Source organism: Rhinichthys klamathensis, unplaced genomic scaffold, assembly GCF_029890125.1.
Source record: "Rhinichthys klamathensis goyatoka isolate OS25496 unplaced genomic scaffold, OSU_Roscu_1.1 h1tg000277l_1, whole genome shotgun sequence".
Taxonomy (NCBI): Eukaryota; Metazoa; Chordata; class Actinopteri; order Cypriniformes; family Leuciscidae; genus Rhinichthys; species Rhinichthys klamathensis.
The window spans coordinates 534,739-561,022 of NW_026606796.1; the positions used below are offsets into that span (position 1 = coordinate 534,739).

Consider the following 26,284-nt stretch of genomic DNA (forward strand, 5'->3'; position numbering starts at 1 on the left):
TGTTATGATTGGCTAATGTAATTGCATAGGAAACGGTATCCACGCCCACTCTCTATTGCACACAAGAAAGTGTTTTGAAAACATAAAACCGTAATTTACAGACAAAGCATTATGAAATGGTTTACTTTCGATTTGTGATGCAGCTGCTGTCGGATCCAATACAGTTGACTGCTTCAAAGCGAACGTTTCTTTAGGCTTCTATTTAGTTTTCCATTTTTCCTCTTGTCGGCAGACTGAAGCGCGTAGAGTAAAATGAACGTGCATCTGTGTACTGTATCCACTGTAGACAGTTACAGTGATTATAATGGGTTCTATTTGCTTTTGAAAAGACGCTCACATCCGGTGTAGGCAAGTGACTGAACGGGGCGGGCCTATGCAAATACATTTGCTCGTGTGACATCACAAGTCCCCCAATATCCAAACAAGCTGTTTTTGGAGCTTGATTACTGTAAGTAAATGCTTTGTTTAAAGTTTTTAGCTCTGGAACTTGCAGGATGTTTTAATAGGACAACTACCTCTTATATGTCAAAAGATCAAGGCAAAATTGATTTCTCATGTCATGACCCCTTTAATAAAATTGTTTAGTAAAATCAAAAGTTTGGAATAATTAAGATTTGTAATGGTTTTGAAAGAAGTTTCTTATCCTCATCAAGGCTGCATTGATCAAAAATACAGTAAAAATAGTAATATGGAATATTATTACAAAATCAAATAACTGTTTTCGAATTCATGTTTTAAAATTTAAAATCTATATTTAACATTTATTTTCAAATGAATGTTGTTGTTTTTTACTTTGTATTTATGAAATAATCCTGGTTTCCACACACAAACATATATAATTGAAATAATTGAACACCAAATGAGCATATTAGAATTATTTCTGAAAGATCACTGAAGACTGGAGTAATTATGCTGAAAATTCAGCTTTGCCATTACAGAAAAAAGAAAAAAAAAAGAAAAATCACAATATTGTTTTTATGGTATTTTTGATCAAATAAATGCAGCCTTGGTGAGCATAAGAGACTTTTCAAAAACATTTAATTTTTTTTAATTATTTCAAACATTTGACCTGTAGAATAATTACAGAATAAAGACAATTCATCATTGATTTATAAGTCTATCGTTTGAGTACTTAGAGTTCTATTCCAAATTATTCTCTATACCTCCCTACTCCATTTTTTATTCTTGAGAATTGAGAATATTGAAAAGTGATTACTTGAGCAGTCTCATGCCTGCTGTGGCTCCCAGGTACACAGGGGTTTCTTCGTGTCTGTGAGCAGGTATTCTTTGCTGGGCCTCCACCATGCAGTCCTGCAGAGATTTGCCAGCCCCATCTGGATTATCATAGTAACTGGAGATGCCTTTGCCTACAGTATGCAAAATGTTGTTGGGAATTATGTGGTGTTGACAAACTACTAAAGGGATAGTAAATTAAACTCCTGGCTTTGTCTTTCATGGAATAGCGAAGAAGAAGTTTAGCAGACTGTCTAAACTGTGCTACAATGAAAGTGGATGGGGACCAGGAGCTGCCAAGCAGCATTAGGAAGGACAAAAAGTACCATAAATATATAAATTATTATATATATATTTTTTCCAAGACTTCAGAAAGACATATGATAGCTTTATGTGAGGAAAAGGCTGAAATTCAAGTTGTTATTTTTATAAAAATCAGTGACTGTATGGAAAAAGAGCAGCTTGGACAATCTGCTAAATATCTATTTTTTTGTTCCACGGAAGAAAAAGTCACACATAGTGCATTCAATTCCTCCTTTCAGTTTTAGTTGAAATCCAATCCAGATCTTGGCCTCTGCAGAGTAAATTAGGGATCATGTACCTTTTACATTGCAGGTGTGTTTCTGCCGTACCATGCCTGTGTTGTTCTCCTTCTCGGCAGGCCATTCATAGATATATACAGAGGTGTGCGAGGAGCCTGCATCCAGAACTATTCCATACTGTCAAGTGAACAGGAACCACTGCATCAGTGAAGTCTGTACAAATCTAATCTGATTGATTATTAACAACCAGTAAATGGTTCACTCAAATTGTCAGTCATACCTTGTACTTCTTGGGTAAAGGTTTGTTCTGGACGACAGAAATGGACACCATGATGACGATCCCCAGGATGATAAAAGCAGTCAGAAAGATGAACGCTGGCCTGTGCCATGGGTTCTTGACTTTTACTTCTAAAAAGAGATAATAAAGAGAGCAGGTTGACAATTTACACTTAGTATTTAACAGCCTATGTGAGTCTGTTTTACAGTGTAAGCTGAATAAATACGTAAATGATGTTAACTAAAAAAGGACATTTATTTCATATCTGTGTTACAGAACAGTACAGTAGCCTTTTAAATTATTAACAACAGCAATACAGGATGGTGTGAATATCATTCAATTCTGCATTCAATGCAAACTCAATACATCCTGTGTTTTTTTCTATTTTATCTTTTTCAAAATCTATCATGCAGTCTAATAATAATTGTGAAGTACTTTTTGTGTTTTGGTGAGGCTTTTTAAGTGTTAAAAGAAAATAAACAGTAATACCTACTGTCCTTTTAATGGAAAAACAAACAGGGATTGAAAGCATGAGGGCACTGCATATTCTGCTGGGCATTACAGCATGTCTCCCCAATGTGTATACAATAAAGCCCTCTAAGAGGCCCTTCATTCGTGTTTTAGATGGATGTATATATTTTACAGATCAGGAGAATTTTTCTTGCTCCAATGAATAACTTTGAAATAAAGAAAATATCCTGTTCGTATGGACAGGACATCTGTTTAGGGTGTTTCCCTGTCTTTAGCCCAAAATGCTGGGATAGGCTTCAGAATTCCCATGAGCATATTTAGGACAAGCTGCGTGGAGAATCTGGATGGATGGATTGATAGTTCATTTTGGCTAAATGTTATAAGTAGGCAACCCTTGGGAAAAGTGATTCCAGCAAAGAATGTGAATTTTGGGTTCCAAGTGACTAATTAAATTATTTTGGTACGAGATGATTAAAAAAATAAAGGCTAAATTATATGTAATATTATTATAAGTTTATGAAACCTCTGTGATGTTATTATTTTGATTGTTTCATTTATTTAAAACAGCTACTCAACTTTGTAAATTCAGCCTGGGGGAGAACAGGGAATGTTGCAGTAATGGATATATCACCATAAATTTAACCAATTAGAAATGAAATCACTATCATAGACTGAACAAAATTATAAATGCAACATTTTTGTTTTTGCCCCCATTTTTTATGAGCTGAACTCAAAGATCTAAGACTTTTTCTATGTACACAAAAGGCCTATTTCTCTCAAATATTGTTCACAAATCTGTCTAAATCTGTGTTAGTGAGCACTTCTCCTTTGCCAAGATAATCCATCCACCTCACAGGTGTGGCATATCAAGATGCTGATTAGACAGCATGATTATTGCACAGGTGTGCCTTAGGCTGGCCACAATAAAAGGCCACCAGCAAACCGCTCACCCACACGACGTCTGCCATCTGCCCTGTACAGTGAAAACCGGGATTTATCCGTGAAGAGAGCACCTCTCCAAAGTGCCAGACGCCATCGAATGTGAGCATTTGACCACTCAAGTCGGTTACAACGATTAACTGCAGTCAGGTCGATTGCCAATTGCAAGCTCCCTCAAAACTTGTGGTATTGTGCTGTGTGATAAAACTGTACATTTTAGACCTTTTATTGTGGCCAGCCTAAGGGACACCTGTGCAATACTCATGCTGTCTAATCAGCATCTTGATATGCCACACCTGTGAGGTGGATGGATTATCTCGGCAAAGGGGAAGTGCTCACTAACACAGATTTAGACAGATTTGTGAACAATATTTGAGAGTAATGGGCCTTTTGTGTACATAGAAAAAGTCTTAGATCTTTGAGTTCAGCTCATGAAAGTGCTTGCATTTATAATTTTGTTCAGTGTACATGACCACCTCCCTCATGAGGTCCACACATAAGCTGTCACTATGTAAAATTATAAATGATTAACATGAAGGGAAAAAAAACACATTCTGAAGTAATTATTCTTTCACATGCGTCTCAATTTAATTCGTGATGATCATGTTAATTAAAGTTAAATAACTGAACTGGTGTAATCTAAATCTAATGTATAACATCAGCACAAGTTTAGAGGCTGATTTGTTCTGGCATATTTCCCATCTTCAAGTAAAATATATAAAAAAATTAAATAAGGATGGTGATGGGGTATGACAATTAATTAAAAGTGAATCTGATAACATTTGTGCACAAGATTTAAAATGATCATGTTTTCAGTTATTCAAACTCTGGTAAAGTTTTGTGTGGTACTTGACTCCAATTTAACGAGACATCTACAAAACTATTAGTTTCCACACTACCTTAATTTGAAGCAGACACATATGGAAATATTACGTTTCAGGCACACATTAAAAAAGAACAGATCTCTGTACGCTATTAGTTTAGGCCTAGTTCTAGTCCTTGCAAGCCCAATAAAGCCACATCTGATAAGGTTTGCTTAAAAGGATAGGTTGATCTCATACAATGAAGCGGAAAGTAGTTACAAAATAAATGCCAGGATTGAAGCTTTTCAATCCGCGCGCCTTGCTGCGCTTTTCACCTACCCATCAGGACACGCGCAGGGCGTTTAACCGCTGAGAACTGTGTGTCAACGACTGTCGAGGTTTGTGTGGTAAGTCCCAGTGAACTGACTGTTAACCGATTCCTGCCCACTTTTCAGTGTTAAGTATCAGTATCAGGATTTCAATATTTTAGTAACGACTAATCACACCTGTGAGCGTAACTGCATCTTTGCTTGGTTAGAATATGCGTGTGATTGTGGGGAAACACCCATTGTGCATGTGGAGCCATGCAAGGCTTGCAGTGACGTCACGGGCGGCAGTGAGCGGAATTCCCTAGTGCAGTGAGTCGTGCACTCGTTTTGGAACTGAATCACTTTAGAGAACCTGAGTGTGAGCTGCATACTGATCTGTCTCTGGAACTGAAGCTTCTGTCTTTGGCATGCAAGTCAGTGGCATCCAAGTGTTTGGGAAACATTAAAGGTCTGAAGACTGTAAACCACATCTTCTTAACCGTTGCATGCACAAACTATTACATTTTTTTTAAATTCTCAGAATAGAATTTTTATCAAAACGTTTTATTAAAAAAATATTAGGGGAACTGTCTTTATAAGAGGACCCAATGGATGAAAGATGTATAGTATGCTATGTCAGAAATGACATACAGAAATAACTCACTTTTAAATAACCACTTTCCTTCATTCATTGCATGTAGCAGGCAGCATATGTTATTTTCCAGAACAAATTGCTCAGCTGTTGTTCCCTTAAAGCAATAGCTCAACCAAAAATTAAAGTTCAACTTAAATTCCAGTCTGTTTCTCTGAAGTTCTGGAATACAGCAAATGATTCATTTTATGACAGTTTTATGTCATTTTGTATAGCTTGACAGCCACATTCCTTTATGTAAAAGAAATTCCCAGGATATTCCTCATAAATTCACCCTTTGTGTTCCAGACAAGTGAATGCAATGAGGGCAAGTCGATTTTGTTTATTCCCTATAGCAAGAACAGCAGTGCTATTTGTTCGGGAAAATAGCATCTGCTGCATGCTGTAAATGCATTGCATGAAGAGAAGTGGTCAGATTTAAGAATACAGTTCACCCTGTGTTTTCCGTAAGAGACATAAGGTCATACGGGTTTGGAACAACGTGAGGGTGATTAAATGAAGACCAAATATTATTATTTTGACTCATGTGGAAGGTGCTGTTATCCAGAACAAACTGCTCTGTTGTTGTCTTTACAACATATTCCACCCAAATATTTTACTCAGTGCATCAGGGTCCTTTATTGTCCTGAGAAGTCTGGAAAGTGATCAGTCTCTGTCTTTTTAAGTTATTTCAGATTCCTTATTGGTTTCCTTCCCTGATGAACACCTGTTTGTGTTTGGATTATCTGCAGTGTTGCCTGGACACAATGAAAACACTCATTATTAGATTGGAGGGTTGGTGAGATTTTTTTAATGTAGTCTCTCATGCCCACCAAGGCTGCATTTATTTAAACATATTACAGCAAAACAGTAATATAGTTTAAACAGTAAATATATTTTTAAATGTAATTTATTCCAGTGATTGCAAACACTCCAAAAAAATGATATGTTGGCTTTACTTAACTTTTTTATGTAAACAGGTTCCACCGGTTCCACATAACTATGTTTCGTTAAACAAACATAATATGTTCATGTAACTTCAACATCATGGAATTTGGTCATTTTAAGCGACCCAATTAAACTCTGAGCTAATGAGTTAATTAAGTGAATAATTGAGTGATGATTGAGCTAATGAGTTAATTAAGTGAATAATTGAGTGATGATTGAGCATTATTGAAGACACCTGATGTTAACAAGTAGAATCTCTGAAGGAGAAAATCAGACTGTTTAAGTCACCATTATGCAGATAAGTGTGTGTTTTAGTTGGGCTCTTGACCATTAACTTATTAACTTTAGATTTTGTTTGGTTGCTGTACATGAGTTATAACAGCCGGATGAACAATGTTAGGAGATCTGATGGTGTTGGTTGTGATTTAACATAATCATTATTTCACAATCATTTGACCTCAATCACTGAACTTATATTGAACCCAATTTCTGAGTTAAGTTTACCTTACTGTCATTGTAGAGCATACTATTTTTAGCCTTTTCAAAAAAATTCAAATGATCAAATCAAGAAATAAAAAATAAACTTCTTAAAAAATATCCTGAGTAGGCACACACAGACATCAAGAATCAGCATATGAATCTCAGCAATGGTGACAAACAGATCATAAGCTCATTATTTATTCATGCAGCAATGCATGATGGGAGCCATGAATGAGTTTTGATTGGTGGCACCCAGAATGCACTGCAACATGCTTTATAATTGTCACCATTGTTGAGATTCACAGGCTGATTCTTGATGTCTGTGTGTGCCTATACTCAAAATATTTTTTTAGGAAGTTTCTTTTTTATTTATTGATTTGATCATTTAAATTTCATTGAAAAGTCTAAAAATAGTAAGCTCTACAATGACAGTGCTGCTATCATTCGTAAGGTAAACTTATCTCAGAAATTCGGTTTAATATAAGTTCAGTGATTGAGGTCAAATGATTGTGAAATAATGATTATGTTAAAACACAACCAACACCATCAGATGACCTTTGTTTATTGTTCATCCGGCTGTTATGACTCATGTACAGCAACCAAACAAAATCTAAAGTTAATAAGTAAATGGTCAAGAGCCCAACTAAAACAAACACTTATCTCCATAATGGTGACTTAAACATTCCGGTTTTCTCGTTCAGAGATTCTGCTTGTTAACATCAGCCAGGTGTCTTCAATAATGCTCAATCATCACTCAGTTATTCACTTAATTAACTCATTAGCTCAGAGTTTAATTGGGTCGCTTAAAATGACCAAATTCCATGATGTTGAAGTTACATGAACATATTATGTTTGTTTAACAAAACATAGTTATGTGGAACCGGTGGAACCTGTTTACATAAAAAAGTTAAGTAAAGCCAACATATCATTTTTTTGAGTGCTTAAGCTGCCATTACTTCTGTCTTCAGTGTCACATAATCCTTCAGAAATCATTCTAATATGCTGATTTGGTGCTCAAGAAACATATTATTATCAATGATGAAAATAGCATATTGCTTAATAATTCTTTGATGAGTTCTTTGCAAGATTCTTTGATGAATAATTTCAAAAGAACAGCATTTATCTGAAAAAAGTGTAACATTATAAGGTGTGCTAGCCTGGGAAAACCCAGACAACTTCCGGCAAATTTAGATTTGCTCTGAAAGTTAGTCTGGCAAAGAGCTCATTCAAGCTCATTTCCAATCCGCCGAAATCTAGGCACCAATCAGAAACGTTGGGGCGGGCTTTACACGATGACGACAACGCTGGGATTTTGAAGCAGATTTTGTAGCCTACATTACAAAGATGCCGCCGTCGAACATCACTCGGTCGAATCAGCTATTGCGTCTGTTTTAAGCGATTTGAACGTTTCCTTTTTGTTAAAAACCGAGCAAAGAACAACACTCGGAGATGTTTCTGCCGCTCTGCATACGCCATCTCCTTCATCGCTCTGATTGGGTTTAGGTCTATCCGTGACGTCCGTTGGTGACGCCCCTCTGGAAATGATTTGTCTATGATGCTTTGCCAGACCAAAACTCAGTTACAACTGAGAATGGTCTGGTTTTAACCAAAGGTGTGCATCTTGAGACAAAACAATGGCACTGACACATTTTAATATGTCAGTGCAAGTTGCTTTCTCTTAAAACAGCTCAAACATGCATTTTAGGTTTAAGTCTTGTCTGTGAAATCGGGGGTAAATGTCTTACTGTCACTTACAAACAATGTAGGCCTAATGCATCAATTTCAAGTATTAATTACTTTTGAATGCTATAGTAGCTGGTCTTTTTTAACTGTTTATGTATTGTACAATGTAAAGGGAGCAAAGAAACACTGCTAAGTTCTTGCACCAAGAGAAACTGCTAAGTGTCCAAAGTCACATCGATATAAGACTGGTCTGTTTAAGCAGACTAAGCAGATTTTGCACAGAACTTAACATATGTTATAAGTCATAATGCACAAAACCAAAATACTGTCTGAGAAAAACAGCTGTAAATGCAGGTAATGCACTTTCCAGCTGTCCAGTTTGGAGTTCTTAAACACAGAAGAGCATTGGCTGTAAGCAGCAAACAAATTGCTATAAGAACTACGACAACTGTCTGATTTACCGAGAACTTAAATTTACATCCTTGTGGTAGGTAAAGTCAGAGGAAATCCATGGTAAATTAACCATGGATGACCTGCAGTATATTCAGGACTGAACAGCCCTGTTTTATTGCTCTGAAAACTAAGATTAACATTAGCCTTGGTGTTTTTCTTGCATGATTTTGCAGTATTCGTATTATTTTATGCAGTCCTGTCAAATTTAAAACTTTGGCAATACGTTTAAAAATCCCTTATGGCACAACCCTTTACATGTGGAAAATGCTTTTCACTTCTGATCAAGTCATCCTCTATTTCTCTTTCAGGCCTCTTGGGAATACGTCGCTTGACAGGGCAGAACGTTAGCAGATTGCGTAGAAAAACAGAAGTACCGCTGTTATGCTAACAAATTAACATTAGAACCAAACAACTCAATCAATGGTCTTTTGTGGGCAAACACTCTTCTACACTATGTTTATTGCATTCTTCAGACAGAAAAAATGCATCACCTCAGAGCTGTACCGCAAAATGTCTCTGAGTTTATGCCAAATGCAAGTTGTTACTGATATAGAGACAGGGGCCAAAAACAACCTTTGGCACCAGTGGCATGTTGCCTATGAGTTGCATTTCCTCTTGAGAAAAGGGAAACACGCACAAAAAAGGTTTCTTTGTGAAATGATGGTCATTTCAATAGATGTTTGTATAGCAACCTACATGTCTCAGCTGTGAATCTTTTATTGACTGGAACATGAGATACGTCAGAGCACACTCATGCTCTCAAGTAAACAGACTTTCTTTCTACCTCAGGTGTTTCTCTTAAGTCCTCCATAGATCAGGCATAATTGCGACGATGTCGTCATATACTAAATCCTTTGTAAGCATAGTAGCACGGACAGTTTTCATTATGTCTCATCAGACTGAAGAGTCACTGTAGTCTAAATCCGTCACTAAACGTGTTACATCAGGTTTAATATCTTCTCTGTAAGGTTCACCTGCACTAACATGCCTTAGGTACCTGAGTAAGCTTGTATGAAGTAATCCAAGTCAATGTGACACTCTTGAGACATGGTAAATAATGATATGTCACTTCACACCCACATAGAGAACTCTGACAGGGGTTCTTGCAAAACATTCGTGAGAAAGCGTGATATCAAAGGTGTCAAGTTGTGATGTCTTTGGGTTGTTGCACAGTAGCTTTTCTTACAAACAATGGGAGAACGAAATTCTATTCCTCATTATAATGTGGTTTAGATTACAAAAAACAAAGTATCTGGATGTAAAAAGTTATCTGATAGCATAAAATGGCATTGTGATTTTAAATGGTTTTTCTTCATGAGTTTGTAGTTTGTAACATATTCTATATTAGGGCTGTACACTTTAACGTGTTAAAGTGGTGCGATTAATTATGGAAAAATAATGTGTTAAAATTATTAATGCTTGTTACGTTTTGTTGTGCATCTCTGAGCAACACACAAAGGTGTTTCATTACTGAATGTCCTCGTCAGAGCTCATTTCCCAGTACATTCAGCATAGCTCATATTCACGATCTCAAACATATTCTCAAAAATTTCATTTTAAACATCTTCAAAATCAATATTTTGATCGCTGACAGCTTCTTCACTAGATCCACCATCAAGTGACAGTGACACTAATATTTGATTGCGTTCAGTACTCGGTCTGCAGTAAATCACTGCGCCATTTCAAATTTTACTGATGATACTTCCTATTCTTTTGTTTTCTGCCTGCGGTGACAATGAGTGAAACGTCACGTCAGACATTGCCACCTTGTGGAATAAAGGTAAACTGCACTTATTCAGCATCAAAGATTCAATTATAGTTGTGCAGAAAAAAAATATATGTACACTGTTAAACTTGAATGACTCACTGAGTGCCGCCACCTGCTTTCAGTTTTAGTTTAATATTTAGAGTATCATTTGGTAACACTTAAGGTTTCATTAGTTAACATTAGTTATCTATAGTTAACATGAACTAAGAATTAACAATACTTCTATCTACAGCATTTATTAATCTTATTAATGTTAATTTCAACATTTACTAATACATTACGGAAATCAAATGTTGTATTTGTTAACATTGGTTAATGCACTGTAAACTAACATGAACAAACAATGAACAATTTTATTTTTATTAATTTAATATGAACAAAGATTAATAAATATGGTAACAAATGTATTGGTCATCGTTAGTTCATACATTAACTAAGTTAACAAATTAGACTTTATTGTAAAGTGTTACCTGTTTCATTTTTCATTCATATGCTATTCATGCCACCTCTGAGTTTCATTAAACAGCCTGTGTAAACATACCTAAACGCCATATTTTAAAATATTATTTGAAATGAATTCAACATGAAATGTAAGATTCTTATTATTTAATAAAAATGAATGAAATATTTTTTTTATAATACGTTTTATTTTGTATTAAAATACGTCTACTTTTGAATAGTCGTCAATAAAGGAAGATGTTTTTTGCCTTTCAAAATTGTGTAATTTTTGCATCTGCCAGCAGGGAAGTATGCTAAGATCTAGGATTTATGAAGCAGACTGGACGATAAACACTATCTGGAAAGGAACTCTCATGCTGACAGGCGTGGCTCCCACATACAGCGCCTTCCGCCAAAAGTAGGCCTAAGTGGTGTGAATAAATTACATGGATTGACCCAGAGCTTACACTGATGAGACCCTGTAATATCTCATCATAAGTATTTTTGACCTCACTGTAGCCTTTTAGCTAGCAGTCATTCAAGACGTACAGTAACAAATGCTTTTCCATTGAGTGCACATTTCCCATGCATCCGTGTGTAATGCTTTTCTTAGAGAGATAATACAATAAATTGTGCCTTTCTTGCCACTTTACTAAGCTATCTAATAAAGTCCATTTGAAAGCAATCAGACTGTTTTTATGTGAGAGCCAAGAAGCCTCTTTAGATTACACATTATGTGGTTCATTCAGTCTTACAGACTGAGAAATGAGCCAACTGAAAGTGTCTGGTTTAGCAGTTTACAAAACTTGCACTCAGAATTTCCATAAGAGAGAATAGCTTTTGTCACACCCATGCTTGAAGCGCGTGCCAGTGTGATCGTGTGGTTAACATGGGCTTGTCAGCACAAACACATGTCTGAGAAGGACAGATTCCCAGCAGATGTCTTCCACTAACCTTCTTTGGAAGAGAGACGTGCCAATGCAAATTCTTAGTGTTCTTCTTTAGCGTTATGGTTTGGGGAAAGTTAAGATCTGAGCTTTGATCTCCATAATAAACCAAGATAAGAATGTTTTTGTCATAACAGGAAAGGCCTAATTATTACATCCATTATTTGTTGTTTTTAGGAGACTGTGTAAAGTTCTACACAACTACACACCGTCTTATTTCCTCTGTGTATTAAATGAAGTGACCTTGTAAAGTGTGATGTATACATTTCAGCACCTCAGAAATATTCAGGACAGTCTTCCTCCAAGGGTTTGTTCAGCCAGAAAAGGATGTTTATTTCAACTGCTGTGAGCTGTTTTGGGGTTAGAGGAAGTGAGCGTGTCTGAGTTGTGAAATGACCAATGACTACAGAACATCCCATATAGTTTTAAAACCAGTATTTCATTATGAACAATAGTGTCCAGAAATGTATTGCTAATATAAAAGTTTAAAAACATAATATTTTTGGCCTTTTTTTAACATAAATGTCGATCTAAATTGTCACGTTGAGGGTTTTGTGTCGTGTTCCTTGTTCTTGTGATTCCCTGATTGTTATGTGATCCTGCCATGTGTCTTGCCATTTGTTAATCGTCTGATCATTGTTCACAGGTGTTCCTTGTCTTGTAATTAGTCTGTGTATTTAAGCCCTCATGTCTAAGTCTTGGTCTATTGAATGTTTCTTGTCCAGGTTCTTTCTTTGTTTTGAGTTTCCTGTTCTTGTTTCTGGTTCATGCCTTGCCTTGCCATGCCTTTGTTTTATGTTTGATTATGTTTTGAAGTAAAGTTGCATTTGGGTTCTATTTCGTTCTTCCTGACCGCCAGAGGCAGTGCTTCACACTGGATACTATCTCTCGTTGCAATGCATAGGTCGAGTCTAATACAAACAATGTCCCTCGTGACCAGGATGACTCGGGGTGCTCCCCTATTTAACCCCGTGACTTCCTGCAGACTGTCCCTATAATCTTCTCGCGTGCTTGATGCAGGTCGTAGATTATGTAAAAAAGAAAAACAAAACAACTCGAATCCGGTCTTCACAGCTTCGCAACAGAAAACATTTGTTGGTGTCTCGCGACTGCGCGTCCTCCAGAGGCTGCAACGTATTTATTGATTATGAAATAAGCAACACAGCAGGTGAGTTTGTTTACATTGCTGCTGGGGTTCGTTCTCGTTTTCCTGGCATTGTGTTGGTCGCTAGACAGAGTGTTTTCGCTCATTGAAAGGGCCATAATAACTTGCAGCTGTAGGTAAGTTAGACCACGCTGGAGGGTGTGCACTCTGTATAGCGATTGGTATCTGAGCTACAATAGCTGCATACTCATCTATTGTGTTATTGAATGAGTCTAGTATTGCTGTAAAAAAAAAAAAGAAAGGGGGTGCCCCTTGTGTATATATATATATATATAACAATTTACACAATAATTATAGGATAATATACATGTATATATATATATATATTTATTATTATTATTATTATTATTATTATTATTATTGTATATTTACATGTACACTTCAATAATTGGGTGTGTGTAATATATTGTATTGAAATTATTCTCTAGTAAGTTTTCTGGCAAGGCTTGCTTAGGACAGTGACAGTCAGAGTGATTCCGCTCGACCTACCAAATATCTTCCGAAACCAGAATGGAAAAGTTACCTCATACTTGCACATTGTGCATGGCTGTTCTCCAGGCAGATGATGGGCATGACTGCTGCCCTTCCTGTTTAGGCCTAGAACACCTTAAACAGAGCCTCACAGAAGATGCCTGCATGAACTGTAGCGTCATGTCTTGGGAGAGGAGGACTTCGAGGATAACCATGGTGGAAGGGCTTTTGGGGGAGTCGCTACCTCCACCCCCACCACGTAAAACAACAAGTAAGCGTAAAAATACTGAATCAACCAGTGCTTCCGCTGGTAAAAGACCCAAGGAAGACCCTTTAGGGAAGAAGGTGGATATGCTGGCGGCTGAGTTTGCTCAGATTAAGGCTTTGCTTATGAAGTTGCAACCGGGCAAGAGACTAGTATCCTCAGTCGAAGCCCCTGCTATGGAGTCGCCCATTGGGGAGGAGGATATCCTTTCAATGGCGGCTTCTCAGAGCCTATGATGATGTTGATGGAGAGGTGCAGGTTTTATCTGATCATCAATCCCAATTCTCCCATGATGGCTCCCAGGAAGCTGGTCATGGATCTGCAGAAGGTCCACAGTCAGAGCAAGAGCTAGTGAAGCAGGCTCTTCAGGCTGCATTGGCTCGCTTGGGTCTTGACACAGCCCCTGCTGTGGCAACCTCTTCTAGTGCTTTTTTCAGAGGTTCAGCGCAACCCTCTCCTCTTACAATTCCACCATCAAAGGATTATATCGAGGAGTTGCAAAGATGCTGGGCTAACCCTAGGTCGCTTACGCACCCCACTAGTGCAAGCAGGGCATTGGCTGCGATGCAGGATGCAGACACTTATGGCTTGGGTCAGATGCCTAAGGTTGATCCACTTATTGCCTCTTTTGTTCTTTCCCCAGAGGAGGTATTGAGGCCTAATGTTCGGTGCCCCCGGCCTCAATGTAGGATTACAGATGACCATCTTATTCAGGCATATAACACAGCAGCACGAATTAGTCGCATTGGCAATTCTCTCTCCCATCTCATGTTGGCCCTGTCTCAATCTCTTCAATCATCAGGGAGTGATCCTTTTAACCAAAACTTAAGTGATGCCTCCCTTCAGGCAATAGCATTCATGACAAGAGAGCTGGGAAGGCTGATGTCAACGCTCACACAAGCACGCCGCCAAGTCTGGCTTGCACAAACACCTCTGTCTGAGGCATGTCGGAGAACACTAAGGGACCTTCCAGTAGTTCCAGGGCAACTCTTTGGGCCAGCTGCACAGGAGACACTGGAGCGTAGTGTCCAGGTGAATCAGACCAGGCAGCAGTTTGCTGACCTGAGGAGAGTTCCACAGGCTCACTTAAATTACCGTCAGCCTTCTAGGGGGTATGAACTACCACGCTCTACGGTTTCAACACGCTCAGGTGATGTTCACAGGGGCCAGCCTCCGAGATCACCGCGAGTAGGGAATTCTGCTCAGCGGCCCCGGGCTCGGGGTCAGCAAGTATTTCAGGCCCCTAGGGGTAGAGCACCTGGCCAACGGCCCACCAGGGATGCTAGAGGCCATGGACGTAGGTCCTGAAGGTCCGCGGCCGGCCGTCGGACAGTTTTCTCATCAGCAGCTCAGTTACTGGGAAGCAACAACTTCCGACCCATGGGTTATAGCAACACTAACCCAAGGGTACAAGCTGCAGTTCCGACGGCGGCCGCCCGCCTTCAAAGGGGTCAGGATGACTGTAGTCTCAGACCCCAACAGTTCACTTGCCTTAAGACAAGAAGTAGCACAACTCCTGGAGAAAGGTGCCATTCAAACCAGTAGATTGGTCAGAACGGCTAGGTGGGTTCTTCTCCATTTACTTCATCATTCCAAAGAAAGATGGCGGTGTAAGGCCCATACTCGACCTTCGCGGCCTCAACAAGTTCCTGAAGATCTTACCATTTCGTATGTTGCGCATAACCGATGTTCTTCAGGCGGTCAAGCAGCAGCACTGGTTTACTATGGTAGACCTAAAGGATGCTTACTTCCATGTTCCAATTGCTCCTCAACACAGGCCGTTCCTCCGATTTGCATTCCAGGACCAGGTCTATCAATTCCGTGTCCTCCCATTCGGCCTTTCTCTGTCGCCACGAGTCTTTACCAGATGCATGGCGGCCGCACTGGCTCCAATCCAAGCCACAGGGCTACAGGTGCTTCCATACTTGGACGACTGGCTCCTTTGCTCCCACTCTCAGGAGCAGGCAGTGTTAGAAATCACACAGCTGCTCGCACATATTACTCAACTGGGCCTTTCTGTGAATTTCAGCAAGAGCCGATTAATTCCAAGTCAGTCTGTGAGGTTCCTGGGTCTCACGCTGGACTTGCGGTCAATGAAAGCCACTCCATCAGAACAACGAGTGGACAATATACTACTACTCCTTCAACGGTTTCGGAGGCAGGCCAGACTTCCATTCAGGTGCTTCCTCAGGCTCACAGGTATGTTGGCGGCTGCAGCGGCAGTCATACCATTGGGCCTCCTTTCACTACGCCCCTTTCAAATATGGGTGAACAGTCTCCACTTGAACCCCAGTTGGCACAGGAACAGGTTGATCAAGGTGACACAGCGATGCCTTCTGGCCCTGAAGTCTTGGAGGAGCAGATTGTATCTGACCAAGGGGGTTGTTCTGGGCATGATTCCCTCTCGGAGGGAGATAGTCCAGACCGATGCTTCCCTTACGGGCTGGGGGGCAGTCTGGCAACACAGAGCAGTCACAGGACAGTGGGGTCCTCGGGAAAAAGGCGAGAATATAAATACCCTGGAACTTCGTGCCGTTCTGCGAGCTCTGAAGCACCTCGCTCCGTTTTTGAAGGGCAGGCATATCCTTGTCAGGTCGGACAACAAATCAGTGGTTTATCACATCAACCATCAAGGGGGCACAAGGTCCAGCCAATCCCTTCAAGTATCACAGGAACTGCTGACTTGGGCCTTCCCTCATTTTGCAAGCATCAGAGCAATGCATATCCCAGGGGTATCAAACGTGGTTCCAGATTTCTTGTCGCGCCACAGAATTCCATCGACAGAGTGCAGGCTCAACCCGGAAGTGGTAGAGATGATATGGCAGCGGTTTGGCAGGGCAGAAGTGGACCTATTTGCCTCGGCGTCAACGACCCACTGCCGTCTCTGGTTCTCTCTAGCGGAGGAATCCAGTCCGCTGGGACAAGATGCTCTAGCCCACGCCTGGCCAGATCGGTTACTCTATGCCTTTCCCCCGATACCGATGATCGGGGTGACTGTTCACAGGGTTCTTCAAGAGCACCACAGGCTGCTGCTAGTGGCGCCAAACTGGCCGGGGAGACCGTGGTTTCCAGTGATGTACAGGCTCCTAGACGGGGATCCTTGGACCCTTCCCAGGAGAAAGGATCTCCTCCAGCAGTTGGAGGGTCAGATTTGGCACCCGAACCCAGACCGCCTGAAGCTCTGTGTGTGGCCTCTGAGGGGCCGGAGCCACTCTTTGGAGCCTGCGATCAAAGGGTCCAGAACACCATATTGAACTCTAGAGCAACTTCCACTAGGAGTGCTTATGCCTATTTTCTCTGAGTGGTGTTCGGAGCAAGCAGTGGTCCCAGAGCACTGCCCTGTTCCTCTGGTTTTACGTTTTCTGCAGTCCCTATTAGAAAATAATAGAGCGGCTGCTACTTTGGTTTCTTTATGGGACCTGGGCCTAGTCTTAAAGTCTCTTACATTGCCCCCGTTTGAACCTTTAGAGCAGAGCGATCTGAAGTGGACCTCATTGAAAGCAGCATTTCTCTTGGCCATTGCTTCAACCAAGCGGGTGAGTGAACTCCACGCGTTATCAGTTAACGCATCCTGTATGCGTTGGAACGCAGATGGCTCAGTCGTGACATTATGGCCCAACCCAGCATTTCTCCCCAAGCGGCTTTCTGCCCTTTTTAGAAACCAGGCTATTGAGCTGGCAGTGTTTAATCCTCCGATGTCAAACGCGCTGGAAGAAAGTGGAAGCAAACTACTGTGCCCAGTAAGAGCTCTCCGAGGCTATCTGAGGACCACGGAAGTTTTTCGAAAATCAGACCAACTTTTTCTCTGTTACGGGGGCCCGAAAAGAGGTCAGCCCCTCTCAAAGCAGAGATTGTCGCAATGGGTAGTTGAGGTTATCACCCACGCTTACACATCTAATAAATATCCAGTGCCTTTGGGGGTGAGTTGCCATTCGACAAGAGGAATATCAACGTCTTGGGCTGCATTAAAAGGGGTCCTTCTAAGTGACATCTGTGCAGCAGCTACGTGGCCATCAACAAATACATTTGCCAGATACTACAGGGTAAATGTGGCTGCTTCCGGTAATATTGGAACAGCTGTCCTCTCCGGACCCTCAACTTCCTCTTAACGGTGAGTAGGACCTCCTCGTGACCTTGTTGTTATAAGTCATCCAGTGTGAAGCACTGCCTCTGGCGGTCAGGAAGAACGAAATAGAACGAGAGTTACGTATGTAACTGCGGTTCTATGAGTTCTGGATGACCGCCAGAGCTTTCTGTCACTCGGAGTCAGGCGAGAAGATTCCGTAGGGACAGTCTGCAGGAAGTCACGGGGTTAAATAGGGGAGCACCCCGAGTCATCCTGGTCACGAGGGACATTGTTTGTATTAGACTCGACCTATGCATTGCAACGAGAGATAGTATCCAGTGTGAAGCACTGCCTCTGGCGGTCATCCAGAACTCATAGAACCGCAGTTACATACGTAACTCTCGTTCTCAACCAGGGGCCTGTACCATGATGGTATTGAACAAACTCAGGGTTACAGGATTAGAGTTGACTAAACCAAACTAATCCAACCAGGCTTTGTTGCTGATCATCAACTTTCTCTGTCAACTCAGGCTTTGATCCTGAGTTTAGGTGTGACATCAGTAGCGAACAACCAATCACATGCTGAGAAAGAGTGAAACTGAAATTCATTTCTCGCGAGAGAAGCAGCGCGATTCAATTCACTTCTCTCCTCTGCAGAATACGAGATTGAAAAATATTAAGAATTTAAACAAATTTACACAGCAAGAAGAAAATAGCTGTCCATGAAAGAGGACAACTAAAATAAAAAAGTCTTGCTATATCAGTGCAAGTAAAAGTTGAGAAGTTAGTTTATACATTTGATAAAGGTAGAGATCCATGTAACATTTAAGCTCACATGTCATCATTTTATAGCTTTATCTCTTGATTCTAAAGCGTATTTATTTTACCATTTATTCCATTAAACTGTGCGTAATAATAATTGATCAACTAAAATGGTGTGATCGATTAAGGGTACAATAATTACATAAATAATATCTAAATCATTATTCTAAATAAGCATTAGCCTACTAAAAGCCAGACGATTTTTTTCTTTAAAAATGATTTGCTGTGTCGTGATCTTTTATTTGGAGTGGAAACAGGTGGTGTGACTTTATCGCATCAGACATGTGTCACTTTGCTCACAGCTGATTGGTCCAAGTTCGGTTTGCAACCTCTTAACTGGAACATAGGGCCTTTCTCAATCTGTGTTTTTGTCTGTTCTTGTATCCTTGTGTCCTTGTGAAACGTCATCTTTTGTGGCCCAAGTACGGTCCCAATACACAAGTTTGCATTTTGGCAAGAACGGATAAAAATCCCGGAAGTGTTCTTGACACGCCCATTTTACCGAGGATGCATCGGTTGGTAACTTGTGTGAACTTGACGGCAGAAATATCCCAGTATTCAATTCGGCATTCGAGGATGGAGAGGCAGGTTAATACAGTAATTCATTTTTCTACAATTACGTACGCTATTTCATCACTAAATTCACTTCTGAGAACATTTGATGCGAGAAATCAACTGTGTAGATTTCAAATATTGGCATTTTTACGAAAATTTACGGCTAATCGAAAATGTGCTCAAACGTTTTCGGAGGTGAGAATCTCCATAAGCGCCTGCGGGTGTTAAGTGAGCTAGCGAGCCAACCGGCCAGTCTGCTCACAGACTCGTTTTACCCCACAGTCAAGAGACCATTGCAGCCTGGCTGTTATCGTCAATAATTCTCGTTATGTTTGGGTACTGCAGATGGCGTCTGTGCGGGGGTATTATTGCGCAATACCAGCAAGAACACATCGTCTCAAACTGTCAGCAGCGTTCTGTGTGCTCGTCACCTTGTGAGTTAATTCTTCCAAGAACAACTAGCAAGAGCTTCCTCCCGAAGAACACAAGTCCGTTCTTTGCATTCTTGGTTTTGAGAAACACCCATAACCTGCCCGGGACGCAATATTTTTTTTCACAGGATGGTAGGGGAAGACTCATGAATATTCATTAGGGAACTCATCCCTGATTGGTCTTAACCCCAGTGACTGGTAGGTTTAGGGGCGGGGTTAGGGGTAGGTCATCAGACCCCCAGTGACGGGTAGGTTTAGGGGCGGGGTTAGGGGGTAGGTCATCAGACCAATCAGGTATTCCCTAATGAATATTCATGAGTCTTCCCCTACCATCCTGTGAAAAAAAATATCGCGCCCGGGACCAGGTTAGCCATGGAGCGTAAGTTACTATGGTGATAAACACTGAAAGCCAAACCACTTTCATGGTGCCTAAAACCCAGGGTTGGCGCAAATTAAACTGAAACATATCAGCCTATCCACCTAAACCACCTAGCCACCTAAACATGGTATAGGCCCCAGCTTGCCTCGAGTGGACCTCATTCATTACGGAAACAAATGGCAAGACACATGGCAGGATCACATGACAATCAGGGAATCACATGGCAGACAAGAACAAGGAACAGGACACAAAACCCACAACGTGACATAAATATCTTTATATAAATATTATTGTTTTTTAAATAATACATTTATTTATATATTTATATGCATTAACACATGTATTTTAAGATTGGAAATCGTTTTTTGTTAACCTTTGAATACATTGTGTAATATGTACTTTATTTAATTTGAAGGTTTAAATTAAATATATTTTAAATAAAAAAAATCCTTAAAGTCAGCATGAAACCGAAGTCACGATAGTCTTTTCTTCCCTATTGTGACGTATACCCGAGTGAAGCGGCTTTTCGAACAAGAAAGAATGTAGGGCGGGACTTGATTGTGTCCATCGGGAATGGATTGGATAATTGAATTCTTATAGTTTGCTATTGCTGTTATCTTATGTGATTGACAGGTTGTCCCGCACACACACCAGTGAACGCATCATCAGAGGGTAACACTTTATTTTGATGGTCCCTTTTGAACATTCTGTTGACTATAAGTAACTTTACTACTACATGCAACTAAGTCTCATTAGAGTATTAGTAGACTGTCTGCTTAATATCTGCTAACTCTTTATTGATGGTCCTCCAACAGACATTCTACTAACTATAAGTAACTTTGCAACTACATGTCAACTTACTCTAACCCTAACCCTACGAGTCTACTAATACTCTTCTAACACTCTAATAAGAGTTAGTAGACATGTAGGTGCAACGTTATAGTCAACAGAATGTGTTAAAGGGACCATCAAAATAAAGTCAAACCGAGAAGAGATGTTGCAAGAGGAAGGGGAAGACACCTCAGCCAACAAACCAAAGGAAGCCTGATTGTGAAAGAGAATAATATGTCCTCACAATTATCATTAATCTCTGAAAACAAGAAACATATTTCATTCACTGTGGCATCTTTCTCCATTCAAACCTGACCAGTCAAGCCCGAGCAGAGATATATTGTACGTAATTTTCCTGTGTTAGAATGTAGTCCAAGGTACTTTTTTTAATCATAGTTTTCATTGCTCAGTCATTTCCATTTCTTCACCATGCCTGTCTTCAATGCAGTTGTATTGTAAAGTAACACTTGCAATCTGTTTGAGCATGTTAACCCCACCAGTGATTTTGATTGATTCATTAAAAGTAAAATAAGCGCTGCATTCTAGAGAGACGCTGGAGGACACATGAAATGTGCTTTTCCCGGCAGACAAATTGGCCATGAGCAAAATGTTTAATTAAGGAAAGTCAGTTGCGATTGCTAGATGTATTGTAATTCCACATTTACTTTATCTATTAATTGATTTACATTATCATTTTAAAAATAGACATCAGATTGAATTATCAGACTTATTTCAAAAATTAAACTTTTTGTTTTATTTTGCAGCCAACTAAAATACAAGCACAAGTTGTATTATGTGCCTTAACTTGTAAATTTAAACGGAAACCTAATTGATGTTAATCAGCTTTTAGTGAGTGGTTTGTGGTTGGTGAGCAATTTTCAGTAAAGATGACATATTACTGATTAGTAAGCTTACATTTTCTCAATAATTCACATCTTCTACTTTCATGTTTGAAAAGGTACAATAGTCAGATGGACAGTACACAACATTTCAGCTGCAACATCTCAGAACAACTTCTTAACGGCAAAGATGGAGCTTTTATTCATTACTGTGCATTTGATAGTTTTAATTCATTTATTTAAACGTTTCTTAATGTTTCTCTTCATAGATTTTAAATCTAGCACAGTTTGTCTATGACAAATGTTCTCACGGTTAGTGTCATGAGAAGACCGCATCTGCAGGACAGTGGTAAAGATTAATGTCACACTCAACCCACGCATTACTCATACATCTGAAATAAGTCATGAGGGATCTCAATAACGTGTGACTATAGAGCCCTGTACCTGTACATGCCATTTACAATGACACGCAATATACCACACTCTGAGGTCAAGAAGAATCCATTTTGCATGCAACATTTTCCTATATGCCTTATATTTCACCTCAAATTTAAAGGTGCATTGCGCAACTTTTCATGTTAAAAATACCTGTTTTTCTATCCTATACATGCTTAAAGAACTGCCTGATGGGCTGAATGAGCCCTTCTCTGCGCACTGAGATTGCCTCTATAATCCTGTACAGTAAAATATATAAGAGGGATTCGGGCTCGAATTTGAGACTGGGTGTGACGTCATGCACGTTCACGCTCACCAGGCTGTGTCTCGCAGGTTTGTGTATTCGCCAGCGCCGCCATTCTTAGCATCAGCGAAGACAACTCGTGCGTCAAAGGTAGAAGATAAAGAGACCGGCGTGTAGTCCATTCCAAACCCCAACGCAAACTCCACGTAAAGTAAAGAAAAGAAAAATTTTGTCTAGTGCCACCAAAAGGTCCAAATTGGAGACAGACAGGCGTCCGAGTAAGACGAGAGTCAACCTCGGGAAGGCATTCAACAAATGGAGAGATCTCCGGTCTGCTCTTGGTCTCAAACGGGATCCTCAGTTGGCTTTTTTCTTGATAAAACGGTAAGATATAGCCCAGTCTCTAATGTTTGATACGGCCAATCTATGTATGACAACAAATGACGATGCGTAAAATGTGTAATGCTTTAGCGTAAGCTAGATACATGTACAATCAGAATTGGTTTTACTACCATTGTTAGTGAACAGTTTCATAAACTAGGAATTGTGTTCGGAAGAATAGTACAACATGAAACATAAAACATATCCAATAAAAGATGCGTGTGGTCCATTAGCGTGCACAACTCTGGTTGCAGTTTCGCTTGTCGCCAGAGGGGGCGTAGTTCTGCAAAAACTCAGAGACTTGCGTTTTGCACCTTTAAATAAGAATACAATAAGTGTCCCTTTATTTGTTATTTCTACTCTTTATAAAACAAATTCCACTTTTGAAAAGCCTGTCTTGTCCAAAGATGCTTTGGATTTTTGAAGTATAGCCCTTTAAATAAAAGGGAATTACTTCAGTTGCTTCCAAAAGAGGCCCCGTGTGTGGGAGGGGTGGGACTTCCTCAATTGCACATGACTGGAATAATGAGAAACATCTACACTGGCCTTGTTGTGTCAGCTACAGGAAGTTTAGTTTGCTCAAGGCACTTAGTGGAAGTACATGTTTTACACACGGTGAGTACATGTTTTCTCATTTTAGCATGAGAAAGAAACAGAACTTCTATCGAAAGCATTCCTGTAATTCCTTGCCTCGTGCAAGAATGCAAAACTCCATGAGACCTACTGTATTGCAGCTCCGACTAACTTACTAAATTCTTCTTTTGTCATGGTAACACGTGGGATGTTTTGTCAGTTACCAGATGGCCTGTCCACTCTCAGGAAGAAATCCTCCGGTGTTATGCAATCTTTCTCTCTCTCTTCCTGATGCTGCCTCAGTCCTGTACTAACTCTCTGCTAAAGCTCTTAGATGGACACCAGATGCTGAAACCTGATGCTTCAGACGACCAAGCAGCCTGCAGAGGATTGCTGCATTTTTTTATCTTCCTTTATTTACATTGCTTATTTGTTTGCATGCCTAAGTCAAATGTAGTGCAAGACCTCAGAACAATGGTCGATTATCCAGGCACTTTTCAGTTCCTGATCTACAATAGTGCTTCTAAGTAAATATATCCGATGCATGAACTTGCAGTCAAACAGTTAATAAAAAACAGCATGCTTCAAAGAACATTTTAAAGCCTTTTAGGAGAACGTTTTGGGGTGTATGATGCCTTTCTGGAATTTCCATTGACATCATGTTACTGATTTATGCTGCAAAATGCTAATTATGCCATTTGAATCAGTTAATAAGTTCAGCGAACAACAGATCTTTAATTAGAAAACCAATAAAAAAAAACATGTGGGAGACTAAAAAACATTTAACTCCTGAACTATCTGCCCAAAGTAACACACAAAGATGAATAAATGACCACTCATTCATTACTAAGTACTTGTGATAACTACTATCTTTTTTTAGAAAGCTTGATTTAAAGCAAAAAAATACAAAATCAGATCATTTTGAGTATATTTCCAGTTATCCGGCTCCAAATAATGTGATCCAAACATTGTCCTGAAGTTCTGTACTTCTTTTTCTTGCTCCTTCCTTCCTTTGTCCACCAAATTACATCCTGCCCTGCATGAACCCAATATGGTGAAGTGTGCGTTCATATGAGTGGTTGTCATGGACTCACCTCCTTGTTCATCCATGAATGCAGCGACCTATAATCCCCTCTCTCTCTTTCTCTCTCGCCCCAGCTCTCAGAGTGCTGTTTCGGGTGTTTGGCACTCTTAGAGGGTCTTTCCCATTCCTCAGGTTCTTTATAAGGCTAGGGGGCATGAGTGGGCGGGCCAGTCGCCAAGCTTTCTCCCTCCCTCCGCCACCAACCATGTTAACGATCTGCCTGTTACCTCTCTCTTCTCAACTGTGTGTGTGTGAGAGAGAGAGAGAGAGAGAGAGAGAGAGAGAGAGAGAGAGAGAGAGAGAGAGAGAGAGAAACAAAGACGCTGACAAAGAGTGTGTCTGTGTGTGTGTGTGTGTGTGTGTGTGTGTGTGTGTACATGAGACAGAGAGAGCTTACCTTACAGTATCATTATTCACACTCTTCCCTCACTAACCGTGTTCGTACCACTTTTGCCAGAGCTCTGACCAGAAACAAAGACATTTTTGTTTCTCTCTGGGTTACAACTAGCTCTTTCACAGCCCTTGGTCATAAAAATAAACATCAACACACAACAAAAGTCATGTTTTCTCTTCTTTTGTGTTGTCTCTGTTTGTGTCTGGGTCTTTCACACAGGTGATGCCCTGGGGACAGAAAGAAGTGTTGGTGGATATTAATAATGATATCTTTTAGGATGTGAGAAATATGAGGGCTTATCTTGTGTATTACAGTATATAAGGGATAGTTCACTTAAATGCAATTTTCATTGTATGAAAAATAGCTGCTGACATTCTGCTAAATATATCCTTTTGTATTCTGCAGAAGAAAGAAAGTCATGTGGATTTGAAATTGTTTTTATTTTACATCTGCATCTGAAAACAATAGGGAACATTATGTATTTTTGCAAAGTATTTTTTTTATTGATTGTATGTATAATAATAAAATAATAGTATACATTTAACAAATAAGATCACATAAAATAAATATAAATATTAAAATGATAATAATATAAATGATAACATTATGTGTATTACTGTTCAGACTGTCTTTAACATTTGAGCCTGCAGTTTTGGAAGAAAAAGGGATGTTGGAAAAAAATATATACAAGAGAGACATTTGTACAGCATTTTCACTTCCTCTACCAGTGGAACTGATTGACATGAATTCTTAGAAGGTATGCAAGAGAACAATTATGTTGCAATTCACTGCAAAGAGAAAATTGTTTTTGTTTGGAATGCTCAGAAACACAGACGCTAGTCCGTGTGTAAAGTGTGTAAAATCTAAAATCTCGAAAGAACATGAGCTTCCCTGAGATCTGCTGCTGCTAATTAAAGCGATGGTTCACCCAAAATGAGCATTTCTTCATTTCCGTGTTGTTTTGTCTTATTCCCCATTCACTTTCACTGCTTTTTTCCATACAATGTAAGCAAATTGTGACTATCGTTGTCCTTCTGCTTTCTTACATCTTCTTTTGGGAATAAAGAAAGTCATATGGGTTATGAGTAAATGATGACAGAATGTTCATTTTTGGTAAACTGTTCCTTTAAATGGGCAGATATTCAGTTGATCTATGCCAGATGAGTAAAGAGATTAAACACAAGATCAAAGTCACAATATGCGGTTTTAGGTTTTTGTTAAAAGTTAGCATGAAATATTTAGAATATGTTTAGAACAATAAAAGTCTTTGAGGCAATTCCACAACAGTGGAAATGCATTGGAACGTGGTCACTCTAAGTGGAAACCAGTTGCCTTTTTAAATTTAGAACACAGAAAGGACCTCTGTCATACCAAATGCATAAAACATTACTTTTGGAAGTTCAGTCTCTATACGACTTTCCTCGAAAG

At 39.7% G+C, this 26,284-nt stretch overlaps 1 protein-coding gene across 2 annotated transcripts in view; it reads right to left on the minus strand.

Moving 5' to 3' along the window:
* entpd1 (ectonucleoside triphosphate diphosphohydrolase 1) overlaps positions 1 to 26,284 on the minus strand; it is a 266,701-nt gene that overhangs the window by 4,296 nt on the left and 236,121 nt on the right. The window contains exons 1-4 of one of the 2 annotated variants that reach the window (XM_056268811.1): positions 24,473 to 24,679; positions 2,056 to 2,183; positions 1,835 to 1,952; positions 1,217 to 1,367 (exon numbers count right to left, since the gene is read on the minus strand). In XM_056268811.1, coding sequence (XP_056124786.1) covers positions 1,217 to 1,367; positions 1,835 to 1,952; positions 2,056 to 2,183; positions 24,473 to 24,488 — 413 coding nt within the window. In that variant the 5' untranslated portion in view covers positions 24,489 to 24,679. Of the gene's footprint in view, positions 1 to 1,216; positions 1,368 to 1,834; positions 1,955 to 2,055; positions 2,184 to 24,472; positions 24,680 to 26,284 lie in introns of those variants that run through there. The other variant, XM_056268812.1, reaches the window with a different exon arrangement.